This window comes from Octopus bimaculoides, chromosome 4, assembly GCF_046866305.1.
Source record: "Octopus bimaculoides isolate indiv1 chromosome 4, ASM4686630v1, whole genome shotgun sequence".
NCBI classification, from domain to species: Eukaryota; Metazoa; Mollusca; class Cephalopoda; order Octopoda; family Octopodidae; genus Octopus; species Octopus bimaculoides.
The window spans coordinates 118,721,738-118,735,333 of NC_142931.1; the positions used below are offsets into that span (position 1 = coordinate 118,721,738).

The window sequence follows — 13,596 nt, forward strand, 5'->3', positions numbered from 1 at the left end:
CTTTATTTTTCTTTGGTATATCTTTGTTCCTCTCTTTTCACCTATATAGGCCACAGAATTACCCAAAACTAGTAATCATATCTAAGCATTATCTAAGCCTAATTAGATTACCTGTTAATAATGGAGAAAACCAAATACTACCAATGTAAGTGTTCCTCATAAATTATGAATGCACAAACACTTTGCACTTTACAAGAACGTAGGACAACCCAGAATAACAAGATTAAGATATTAGAAATTCACATTTGAGCATAACAAATGTGTTTTCTCATCATTCAGCTTATATATGCCAGTGCTGGTGGCACATAAAAAGCACCATTCAAGCATGGTCGACTCCAGTGCTGCCTGACTGGCCCCTGTGCTGGTGGCATGTAAAAAGCACCCACTACATTCTCTAGTCTCCACTTCAGCCTGTCTCGCTGTTTCCAATCCTTGAGGATTTCCCTCTAAGCATTCCACATGCTTCGCCTTCATTTGGCTTTAAGGCTGTGTTCTGTTTGTTTTCCCATATATTTCGTTTTTGTCCCTTGTCTGTCCACTAGGTGTCTCATCTTGAATTACATTTATTTATTTCCATACATCCATTTCTGTATCACTTGTTATCTATGTATTGTTTGTTATCGGTCCCTATTCCCTGCAACTTGCACAGGTGCATCCAGCTGGGAATCAATATTATTGTTAAAGGTACGAAATTGCATCAAACCCTCTGGTTGATAACCTATGAGGAATTGGGGACCTTCTGTGTATGTTTTCTGTTTGTCTGCACATTTAATATTTTTTTTAACTTGCTATTCTGTGTCTTTATTTTTTGTTTGTGCATTTACTATACATTTTTTAACTCATATATATATATATATATATATATATATATATATATATATATAAGAGACAAAGTGTACGTACGCTGCTATATATATATATATATATATATATATATATATATATATATATATATATATATATATATAAATATATATATATAATACAGAGTGGGACAAGAACGCAAAACATCCAGACAGGTGATACAAGAAAGGGACAAAACATACAGATAGACGATAGAAGAAAACACGGACATGTCATTCGGAGTTTTCTCTCTTCAGTCGAGATCCAGATTATCTTTGCAATTTTGTCTGGTTATTCTCGATATTGCTCCAATCTGGCCAGCCCCAAGGAAAAACTAAGCTAAGAGCATTAGATTCCTTGGAAGAAAGCAGCGAATGCATACAAAAACAAAGACAGAAAAAAACGAACAATGTTACACAAATACAATAAAAATAATAAAACAAGACATAACAACAGATATCTTTCGACTAAGGACGAATAAAATAAAGCTGGCGTATATGGAAATAAGGCCTTGTAGCCGGGGTACAAGCTTTCACAGGCACAGGGAGAAATAACGATGTTGCACGCACAACGGCCGCCCCAAAAAAGAAAGGTCAGGCTTGGCCGAACACCGGTCACGTGGGAAGAGAAGAGAGAGAGGTAGAGGCAGAGGGAAAATCGTCCAAGAGCGGTAGGGGCACTGCCTGCCTCTTTGACCTTCATCAGTAATAAGTATCCACTGGCAGTCGCAGGCTAAAATAAAATCGGCTGTTACTGATACAGAAAATCAATGATCGAAAAAAATCACTGTCTTAATTAGCTGGCAGGCTGAATTATAATTTGCTATATGTGACAGTATTAGTTTAAAATAGGAATTTGTGTATCATACTTAAAGTAGATGCATCATTGACAGCCTAATTCAGTATTCATCTTGATATAACATCTCTTGTTGACGTATAGTGTTAAGAGACAGAGAAATATAACATTAATAAATGAAATCATCCAGTAGTGGTAATATTAGTATTAAATGCGTATTTCTGTGTCCTTGGACTTCATCAGTGGAGGTGACGTTTGGGCAATGAGGTGGCATTCCTAATTGCTCTCCTCCATCAGCTGGGCGATTTTCGTTTGCTATAAACATATTTCTGTGTTTTTCGCTTCAGTGTTTATGGCACTATGTGAAGTGGGGTTGTTCTATTTTATGTTTTTGTGACGTCAGTTGTCAGGAATTTAGCATGTATGGTGGTGTTTATTTTGCATATGCTCTGTTTTTATCTACAAGAACATTTATGTTAGATGGTTAAATAATAATTTAAGAAATTTATATAGATATGTAAGGTATTTGGGAAAGAACTGATACTGTCTTGAAATCTTAGCGTTTTTTTTTTTTTTTTGCCTGGTTAATAAAATCAGATTAATAAAAGTGTCTATGCTCTTTTATTTGGGCAGGTATCACTTTAGCATTTCAAGTCTGTACTCATGTACAGATTCCATTGAATGTAATTATCTCTGCATAACATTTTCCAAAGCATTCTCTTGATTACGCTTTCCTTTTCTTTTCTTCACATAAGGTATATGGTATCGAGCAATGCTTCCCAAAGTGTGCTTTCGAAACATCCAGGAGGGCATTGAGAAAAATTGGGGTGGTAAGTAGCAATGCTCTTCCCCTCTATTTTTCAGTGGTATACTCAAGTTTAGAAAATAGTGCTTAAATATCGACCTAAGAAGGGAACAAAAATAAATAAAATATAAAACCCTAAAAGTTTTATAAATGAAGCTGGTCATAAATTTCTCACGAGAATTCCCTAGAAAGATGAGAACATATGACACTGAACAAAAACGTTGGTTTCAGATGCCAGTTAACCACAACGTTCTTATGTGGTACCCGAGCTAGCAATAAGTTGTTAGGCTCTGGTAACTTTTCTCACTGGGTATATCCAAGTGTCTTGTTCACGACTGCATATTTTCCGTGGGGTAAGTAATAATATTAATAATGATAAAGAGAACGAATGTTTTTTCCATCCATAATTTTACAGTTATTTACAGCATCTTTACGGGACTTACACGCGTTTCAACTGCAGCGACTGCACACAGTTGGATATGCAGCCTAGCATCATGGTCGGTACAGTTTCAACAGGGTCTTTACCCTCTGCCATTTTGAAGTAAAACGTTGCAACTCAAACACATGTAGGTCCCGTAAAAATGCTGTAAATAACTTAAATAAAATCATGGATCTGGAAAATCTCCATTCTCCATATCAGCGTTAATAGTACACACACTCACACATACACACACACAACAATTTATTGGGTTAATTAGGTTAAGTTTTATTTGTGAAATACAGCCGTTTTGGATTTGCAATAAAAAGAAATCTATGTTTGTGGTGGTGAGTGGGGAAGGCGATAGTAGTGTGACGTGCGTACCAAAAGGGTGGCAGTCCGAAAACGTTTGCAAATCTCTGGTACAGAGCTTCCTCATTGGTATTTGAATATTCTTCAAGGAATAAAGGATGGATTAAAGATCTAAATGCCTTCTAACAACAAAGATAATTTCCAATAAGCAGTACATCATTCTAGCCGTTACGAAACTGCAGATTATGTCTAGCTGAGAAATACCACATTTGGAAGCATTCACTGAAATTTCTCTCCTCCAGCGGCTCGAAATATTGTTTGTCTTCACCAGAGGAGCTTTTTCTAGACAATTTCCAAATGTGTGATTGCCTTAAGCCAAATGACACAAATTTATACATTTCATCTGCAGTAGTATACTTGGAGTAGACTCCCTTCCGTTGGTGACCATAAACTTGAACTGGATAACCTCCCTTACATCCTTATAGTCTGGTCATTTTTGACCTTCAACATTTCCGATTTTAAGAATGGGTTAAACTCGTGGTCTGCGGAAATATTACCAACCTTATCATTCACAAAACATTGGTAGATATAGATAAAATATTCATATGTAAAGAGTGAATCACCGAGTACTAACCTATAAACATAAATTCTTCTTCGTGTTGAGTAGTTTTCCTTAGTTTGCGCATACAATGACCCCTTCACAAGTACAGTTTGGAATCAGCTACATGGCAATGCATTTCACTTTATTTTTATATCCTTCTCTTTCTCTCTCTCTCTCTCTCTCTCTCTCTCTCTCTATATATATATATATATATATATATATATATATATAGAGAGAGAGAGAGAGAGAGAGAGAGAGAGAGTTATTAATATTTCTAAGTCTCTCTAAAGGAGACTACGGCAGCGGTACTGGAAATTAATAGTTATCGCCAAGCCAACATGGCAGTCCCAAAATTAGGACGAAAGCCGCCGTGAATTAGCTCCAAGAAGCCATCGCCTCTAGCTAGCTATGTGACACAGGTTTCGTGTGTCACATAGCTAGCTAGAGGCGATGGCTTCTTGGAGCTAATTCACGGCAGCTTTCGTCCTAATTTTGGGACTGCCATGTTGGCTTGGCGATAACTATATATATATATATATATATATATATATATATATATATATATATATATATATATATATATATATATATATATATGAATGTGTGAATATGTGCCTGCGTGCGTACGTACGTAGAGAGATAATGAGGGAGAGAGAGATATATAAGTTGACATACATCGACATTTAGTTGATCCCGTTTTGATAGGAAGGTGGTTACCTTTTTTACGTACATGCACAACAGATACTCTCAAGCAACAGAGAAAAAAAAATGAGTTTTTGTGTTTTTTAATGAATCTCTAAGTTTCTGCTTCACTGAAGTAAATTCCTATAAAGAAGAGTTATATTAAATGTCTCTCGGGTACGAGGTGTAAGCGATCTCCCTCTCTTTAATCTCCCTCTCTTTTTTTTTCTTCATCTAAAACATGATTGGTGGTTGACAAAACGATTGTGAATGAATACATGAATTAGTATATAAATATAAAGAAAACACTTTTATAAAAATAGCATATTGTTATCGAAACTAAGCATAAATAGAAATTTAGTAATTCACATCACGTGTCAATTGTATGCTCAACAATTCTAACCGCTAAATAACCTATAGGCCGGCGAACACTATTTAACAACGATGCTTTTGAAAGTAAACTTTCAATTGGAAAGATTATGACTTTTTTTTGACAAGCGGAGTGCAAAAGGGGGAGGTTAAGATAAGATAAACGTGAGTGGTAGTTGAAGGCAATTAAATGAAAAATATAAAGAAACGCATATGTGTTAGCCCAATCCCCCAAATCTAGGTCGTTTTTGCTCCGATAGACGAAGTTTTGTTAGAAATCATGGCAGCAGCAGCTAAATTCGTGGTAGTCAGCACCGAAGAATTGTTTTCGTTTGTTGTGCGATGTATTGAGAAAGTTGGAGGTAAATCTTCACATGCTGAAGCATTAGCAGAATTATTAGTTGCCGCAGACAAACGTGGACATTTTAGTCATGGGCTGAATAGACTTGGTGAGTTTATTTCTTGATGTTTTCTTTTCTTCTTTTATAATTTCATTTCTAGTCCATACACTATTATTGTTAAACGAATCACACCAATCGGTAATTGTTACGATCGAGCGGCATTCCTATACAATAGAGTCGGAAATTACCTAGTGCGTAAAATACTGCAGTTTTTTTCAGATTTATGTTATAGACATATGAAACTATGATTCTTTAAAAATATACATAGCATAAATCTGCTGAAAATCTGCAAAAGGATGGAGCAGTCCACGCTTTACCGTTTTTTCATGGTAGATTTGTAGTGTACAAATATGAAATTACTATTTTTAGTGCACGCGATCATTGTTGACTTTATTCTGTTGAAACGAAGTCGCTTCTACGGTGTTGTTCTAATCACGCACAACTTACACCCTACCGTCGTAAATATGCATAGGACAGATTACACAATGCAGTTCTAGATATTCTTCAATAAACGAGATAGTCACTACTGGAATATCTATAGCAGTAGGACTGCTCGCTGTCATATTGTTGAATGCATTTGCTTCAGGTTATTATATTATACACTCACAAACTTGGTACTGATTAAGAATTCTGTACGAATAGCTACCGTAAAAGTGCACGTATAATATATACTGAAAGCTCGATTACTACTACTAGTACTACTACTACTACTAAATTTAAGACTAGTCGATCACTACTACTAAATTTATCGACTCCGAAGGGATGAAAGCAAAGTCGACCTCGGCGGAATTTGAACTCAGAATGTAACGACAGGTGAAGTACGACATGCTAGCGATTCTGCCTGCTCGCCGCCCTACAAAGTGAACGTATAATATAATACCATATAATATGCGCCTCGATTTTATAGCCTAATTGTCTGAGTGGGTGGGAAAAATAACTTATGTTATACCATGTATTATGTCACACTTAATTTTAATCTTGATAGTGGCGAAAGAAGGACGTGTTATTCGTGGGAGTTTTACGGTATATCGTACATAACATGCAACCTAGGGAATTTTGTGGAAAGGGAAACGAGTGAGTGAATGGATAATTTAAATCCATTGCAAGGACAGCGACGTGTACACCAAGGGAAATTACTCTACAGCTCTCTCTCTCTCTCTCTGTCTCCAGGATATGTGTTTGTTGCGTAAAGTTGTTCAGAGTTACCTAACTTGAAAAGTATTTCAAACAACGGGTCACAGACGGAGCATCTGTGTAGCCGTATTATTTACAAGACCCCCTCCCCCTCCAACTTCTTAACCTTCAAATTAAAGCCAACTGTAACAAAACTCGGTTAACGGATTCGCTAAAAGCGGGATTGTCATCGCTAAACAGTCCGGAACTCAACAACGTTAAACAGATGTCACATTATATTTTTAATTGCGACATTCAGTGACTCCAAATCGACCCCAGGACTTATTCTCTGTAAGCCTAGTACTTATTATATCGGTTCGTTTTGCCGAACCGCTAAGTTACGGGGACGTAAACACACCACCATCGGTTGTCAAGCGATGTTGGGGTGGGGGGGTCAAACACAGACACACACACACACACATATATACATATATACGATAGGCTTCTTTCAGTTTCCGTCTTCGAAATCTACTCACAATACTTTGGTCAGCCCGAGGCTATAGCAGAAGGCACTTGCCCAAGGTGCCACGCAGTGGGACTGAACCCAGAACCATGTGGTTGGGAGACAAGCTACTTACCACACAGCCACGCCTGTTTTTAAAATAACAAAGGCCAGGGATGAAGACACTTATCCATGTTTCCCACCAAATTTTTTTAAAACGTGAATATTAAAAGCTATATATTTTTTAACACACGCACGAAGTTTGTGGGTTAATCTCTAGTTTAAAACCCAATCACAAAAATGAAAAAAAAAAAATAGTGTAATAGGTGTTAAATAATAGGTAAATTTTTACCAAATAATGTGTAATAAACGAATAGGAAAAAAAAAATTGCACGCTGAAGAACGTGCATTTCTTTTTTTTAATATTCGTTAACTACATATTATTTAACACCTATTACACTATTTTTTATTTCATTTTTGTAACCTAAAGATTAACCAGTTTTCATTTGGACTGTAAAGAGTGCAATACGAAATCACTCTAGTTCATTATATTTTTCTTTGAATCCTTTCATAAAGACCAAGTCTAGTTTTGTCATAATCACTGAATAAGTTTAGAAAACTAATCAGTTACCACCTTCGTGGATCAAAAAGAATTGTTTACTGTAGCTGGAATATTCAGTAATCGCCGATATCACAGGTCACTAGAATATTGCCCACATAATTAACAAAACCTGACCAATCATGATTTTGTGTCGAATAGGCTCCTACAATGATTTTTTTTTTTCTTTTGGCGCGCTTTCTTCTGAGCCTATTGTCTAGTATAAATTCAGTACATTGTGACTACTAGACTGAGAGCTTTGGGCTGTGACAGAGAGAGCATTAACAGACACACACACACACATTGACACATCCACAGAAACAGCTGACAGCACTAAGGCAGTGAACAGTCAGATGATGAACAACACTAGAAATCAGCAGTGAGCAATCACTAACCACACTTTATCTGCTGCTACAACTACACCAAACACAAAAAGTCCCTTGATGTTTTGTCATTCATAGTAACAACAACTATTATTTCTTGTGTACACAATAAATTGTTGTTTATCAAAATCACAACAGACTCCAGTGTTCCTTTCCATTACATTGCTTTAAAGTCCATCATTTCAAAAACGTTGGAGAGAGTTGAAAATAAGAGAGAAAAGAAACATTTCACAGAATCAGAAGAGATTGTCACAGTTGTGTTATTTGCAGGGTAAGTTTCTCATCCATGGGAAATGTGAGACGGTGTGGTGAACAAACTGTCGTCTAAATTATGCAAAAAAGAAAGCAACTGACATCTCATTTTAACAGATCTATTTACCAGCATTACACAAAAAAAAAATATCTTGAAATATTAGAGTAAATTTATTCAATAAAATCACCATTCGCTTCAACCACAGCCTACAGACAACTTCGGAATCTTCTGCAGCTCTTCTGGATGGTCTCCATGTTTAAGTTGGTGAATACTGCCATAATCCTTGCCTTTAGTTCATCTTTGATCTTTACTTGAGTACAAATATGATATGGAGTTAACTCATGATACATGCTTAGGACTGGCTCACTGGCACAGTACATTTCATATATCATCATCATCATCATTTAGCACCCATTTTCCATGCTGGTGTGGGTTGGATGATTTGAACAAAGCTGGTAAGCTGGAGGGCTGCACTAAGTTGTCTATTTTGGCATAATTTCTATGGCTAGATGCACTTACGAACCCAACCACTCCACAGAGTGTACTTGGTGCTTTTTATATGGTGCCCTTTTCTTGTGGTGCCAGCAAAAGTGCCCTTTTATGTGGTGCTGACATGTGTGCTATTTTACAAGGTACCAGCATTGGTGCTTTTTAAGTTGCACCAACACGGGTCCTTTTTACATGGCACCAGCACATAGATTTATGTGTGTATAAGCTCAGGGATGGCTTAGTGGTAAGAAGTTTCCTTCTCAACCATATGGTTCTAGTTTCAGTCCCATGCATGACATCTTGAGCAGATGTCATCTACTATAGACCTGGGCTGACCGAAGCCTTGTGAATGGACTTGGTAGATGACAACTGAAAGAAGCCAGTGGTATGTATAAATATATATTTTTATATATATATTTGTGTTTGTGTTTGTCTCCCATTACTGTTTGACAACTGGTGTTTGTTTACTTTCCAGTAACTTAGCAGTTCTTCTAGAAAGACTGATAAAATAAGTGCCAATCTTAAAATGGAGAGCAAGAAAAAAGAGTACTGGGGTTGATTTGTTCAATTAACCCTTTCAAAGCAGTACCTTGATGTGACTGCAATCCAGTGATTAAAACTAGTAAAAGATAAAAATGTATACATATATATATAATATACATGAGGGAGTACTGAAAAGTTCCTGGCTTTAAGAGTATTGTGAAAGGCCTGGGTGAAGGCCCAACTTTCTGAGTTCTATTACAGAACTTAGAAAAACTGAAGCATGACTGCAATAAGTGTGAATCTGAGAAGGGTATACATTGAATAAAATCATAATTAACTGATCCTCATGTATTTTCTTTTACCCAAAGCCAGGAATTTTTCAGCATGCCCCCTCATATATAATATGTATGTATATGTATATACAAAACTAGGGCACAGGTCGCATAACAGCCTCAGTCATGAATATTCAATGTAATTTGTGTATTGTATGATCACTGTATGGTGAATATTCTAGTTTTGTAAAAAAATGTGATTCAAAACAATAAAAAAACTTTGTGATGTTAGATTTAGTTGCTAGACTGGTTAGGGTGAGCTGCTAGATTAAGACTTTTCTAAATGTATGTTGGGAACAGCCATAAACACTCGCTCATGGTTGCAATATTACCAGGTTCCATAATTTAGTTAGACTTCAGCAACAAAAGACATTCTCAGTTACATAATGCTTGTGTATCCAGCAACATAAAGAAGGTGTAAAGTAAAAAAAAAAGCAACCAGATTGGTAGCTGTTGATAGGTCAAATAACAATGGGAATTGTAAAAAAAACCCACTCCATGAACAATGAGAGTAATAAATGTTGGCAACTAAAATTCAATTAAAAAAAAATGTTTGAGAAATATATTTGTTTAAAAACTTTATCTTTTTAATACTTTCCTGCCAGTAGTAAAGTGGTTTAAGGTGGCGAGCTGGCAGAAACGTTAGCATGCCAGGCGAAATGCTTAGCGGTATTTCGTCTGCCGTTACGTTCTGAGTTCAAATTCCACCGTGGTCGACTTTGCCTTTCATCTTTTCGGGGTCGATTAAATAGGTACCAGTTACGCACTGGGGTCGATGTAATCGACTTAATCCGTTTGTCTGTCCTTGCTTGTCCCCTTGTGGGCAGTAAAGTAATAAGTAAAGTGTTCATATTTATATTAAAAAATATGAAAATCTCATGCTAACATAAGTGATACATTGAGACATCAGTTAATCAACACGAGCATAGTTGTCTTTACCGTTGTTGTCATTATTGTTGTTGTCATCATCATAATCATCATCATCAACACCGTCATCATGTCCACTTTCCTATGCTCACACACTTTCAGGGAAATTTGCCAAGGTGGATATTCTATAGCCAGACACCCTTCCTGTAATCAACCCTCACCTGTTTCAAGTAAAGTAATATTCTCCAATGACCAAACATGTTTTCACCTAAGATTAGAAACGAAGGACTATTTGCATGACAGTGACACTCATTTACAATGATCACATGATGTGTATCAAGGCAAAGAGTGTAACTAGCACACACACATACACACACACACCACCTGTTCTGGCATTGTGATTATATATATATATATATATATATATATATATTAATAAAATACAGGGTAGCAAAAAAAATTTTTTAGAAATTTTATTTACCACCAGTGGTCTAGTGAGGGTAAAAAACAGTCATATATATATATATATATATGTATATACATGTGTGTGTGTGTGTATATATATACATATTTATATTGCTGGGCACTTTTTTTTTTTTTTGTACATACCCCAAACGTTTTCTCAATGCCTTTTCACCGTTATCCCCATTTTAATTTTTTTTTTACTTTATTTTCGTCCCCATCGAAAAGAAAAAACTCTACATTGTATTTGTCCCATCTATGTTGAGCCCTGTGTGGCTAATAAAAGAAATCTATCTATCTATCTATATATATAGATAGATAGATAGATAAATAGATAGATAGATGGCACCTGTACCCAGCTTCGCCTTCCTGGCACATGTAAAGACATTCGAGCGAGATCGTTGCCAGTGCTGCTGGACTGGCTCCTGTGCAGGTGGCACGTAAAATACTCCATTTTGAGCATGGCCGTTGCCAGTACCGCCTGACTGGCCTTCGGAGTGGTTGGCGTTAGGAAGGGCATCCAGCTGTAGAAACTCTGCCAAATCAGATTGGAGCCTGGTGTAGTCGTCCGGTTCACCAGTCCTCAGTCAAATCGTCCAACCCATGCTAGCATGGAAAGCGGACATTAAACGATGATGATGATGATGATGATGATGATGATTATATATATATATATATATATATATATATACAGGGTGTGGTGAATAAACTGTCATCTAAATTATGCAAAGAAGCAAATAACACTGACATCTCATTTTAACAGATATATTTACCAAAATTACATAAAAATATCTTGAAGTACTAAAAAGTAAATTTATTCAATAAAATCGCCATTGGCTTCAAACCACAGTCTCCAAACAACTTTGGAATCTCCTGCAACTCTTCTCGACAGTCTCTTTGTTTAAGTTGGTGAATGCTGCCATAATCTTTGCCTTTAGTTCATCTTCAGTGTTACAAAGAGTTTGTTGGTCTCTCGCTCAACTATGTCCCACATATAATAATCAAGGGGGTTGCAGTTTGGGGAGTTAGGTGGCCAGAAGTTAGGTGTGGAGTGGTCACAGATTTTGTCTGACAGCCATGACTGGGTTCTCCCGCTTCTGTGGCATGGTGGCAGAATCCATTTGCCAGACATAGAGCCTTCCAGCAGCCACCCTCTTGAGCCAGGGCAGCACTACCTCTTTCAGGCACCTAAAGTAGGCCTCCATGTTGAGTGTGAGGGCATATGGGAAGATGAATGGAGGCATAACATTGCCATCACTAGTGATCACTCTAAACACAATCATGTTGACTGGATGTTTGACTTTTGTCACTCTTGGTACATGTCCTCAGAGTGACACACAAATACTCTGAAATGTTCATAATGGAGCTTCTGGCATGAATGCCAAGCAGTACAGCATGTTGTTTCCAAATTTCTGTCATAGTGAATTGCATCATGGAGCTGTTTTTCTCACAGACAGTGCCCAACTGACCCTACTATACTGTATAGTCAACAAAATTGAAAACAAATTATGTGCATGCACAAAATAAAAAATATAAAATGGAAAGCTTGCAGTTTATGTCAACTATATCCACTCAGAAAGCTATAGTTGTCTTGGGGCTATAGTAGAAGACACTTGCCTGAGGCATCATGCAGTGAGACTGACCCTAGAACCATGTGGTTGGGAAGCAAACTTCTTACCACATGATTATACTTGTACTAATATATATATATATATAGAGAGAGAGAGAGGTGGAGGCACAGTGGCCCAGTGGTTAGGGCAGCGGACTCGCAGTCATAGGATCGCGGTTTTGATTCCCAGACCAGGTGTTGTGAGTGTTTATTGAGTGAAAACACCTAAAGCTCCACGAGGCTCCAGCAGGGGATGGTGGCGAACCCTGCTGTACTCTTCCACCACAACTTTCTCTCACTCTTATTTCCTGTTTCTGTTGTACCTGTAATTCAAAGGGTCAGCCTTGTCACACTGTGTCACGCTGAATATCCCCGAGAACTATGTTAAGGGTACACGTGTCTGTGGATTGCTCAGCCACTTGCACGTTAATTTCATGAGCAGGCTGTTCCGTTGATCGGATCAACTGGAACCCTCGATGTCGTAAGCGACGGATTGCCAACAACAACAAGAGAGAGCGAGAGAGAGAGAGGGAGAGAGAGAGAGAGAGAGCAATATATGAAGTTGCCAAAATTTTACTTTAGGATGTTGATAATTTTGGCAATGAATTCTAACACATATTTAGTCAGCTCATCAGAAAAATAGTCACGAAATGACCTAAATTCATGATGTTTTGAAAGTATGATGGTTACCTGAAAAGTTCATAAGCTGACCAAGATACTCTCATGGAATGTCACCAGATGAGGTTTACTTTTCAACATAGCCTCCTCTGCAGTCCACACACTTCTTTCATCAGTGTTGCAGTGCCTGGAACCCATTAGTGAAGTAGCTTTCATCCTATTGGTCAAAAAAGTTGCCAACAACAGATATGACATCATCATCACTGTGATACTGGTTCACAGAAAAGTGTTGTTTTTTGTGGGGGGGGGGGGGGTTGCATGCTGGGGAACAGTTGATAGTTAAATGGGAGACAAATCAGGAGAATAGGGAGGGTTTTCAACCAGTTCAAATCACAGTCATGCACAGCAGTCATTGAAAGCAAGGACTTGTGTGCTGGAGCACATAATCAACCTATGAACTTTTCAGCCTGCCCCTTGTAGTTGTTTCATAAATGCTATCTCTTTTTATTTCTAAACACTGAATTGAGAATGGTAAACAAAGACAGGTATTGTAATGTCCATTCCTTAACCACTTTTGCTACAGTATTTCTGTAGCCTTTGTTTCAATGGATTTTTAAAATAATGAAGAATTTAGTTAAATAACTAAATAAAAGACATAGGTA

The 13,596-nt window shown here is 37.2% G+C and overlaps 1 protein-coding gene across 3 annotated transcripts in view; it reads left to right on the forward strand.

Annotated features, from left to right (window-relative positions):
- Positions 1 to 2,395: 2,395 nt before the first annotated feature.
- The window catches only part of LOC106871780 (uncharacterized), a 34,228-nt gene continuing 23,027 nt past the window's right edge, over positions 2,396 to 13,596 (forward strand). The window contains exon 1 of one of the 3 annotated variants that reach the window (XM_089351236.1): positions 2,396 to 2,468. In XM_089351236.1, coding sequence (XP_089207362.1) covers positions 2,411 to 2,468 — 58 coding nt within the window. In that variant the 5' untranslated portion in view covers positions 2,396 to 2,410. Of the gene's footprint in view, positions 2,469 to 4,796; positions 5,274 to 13,596 lie in introns of those variants that run through there. The other 2 variants (XM_014918422.3, XR_016241658.1) reach the window with 2 other exon arrangements.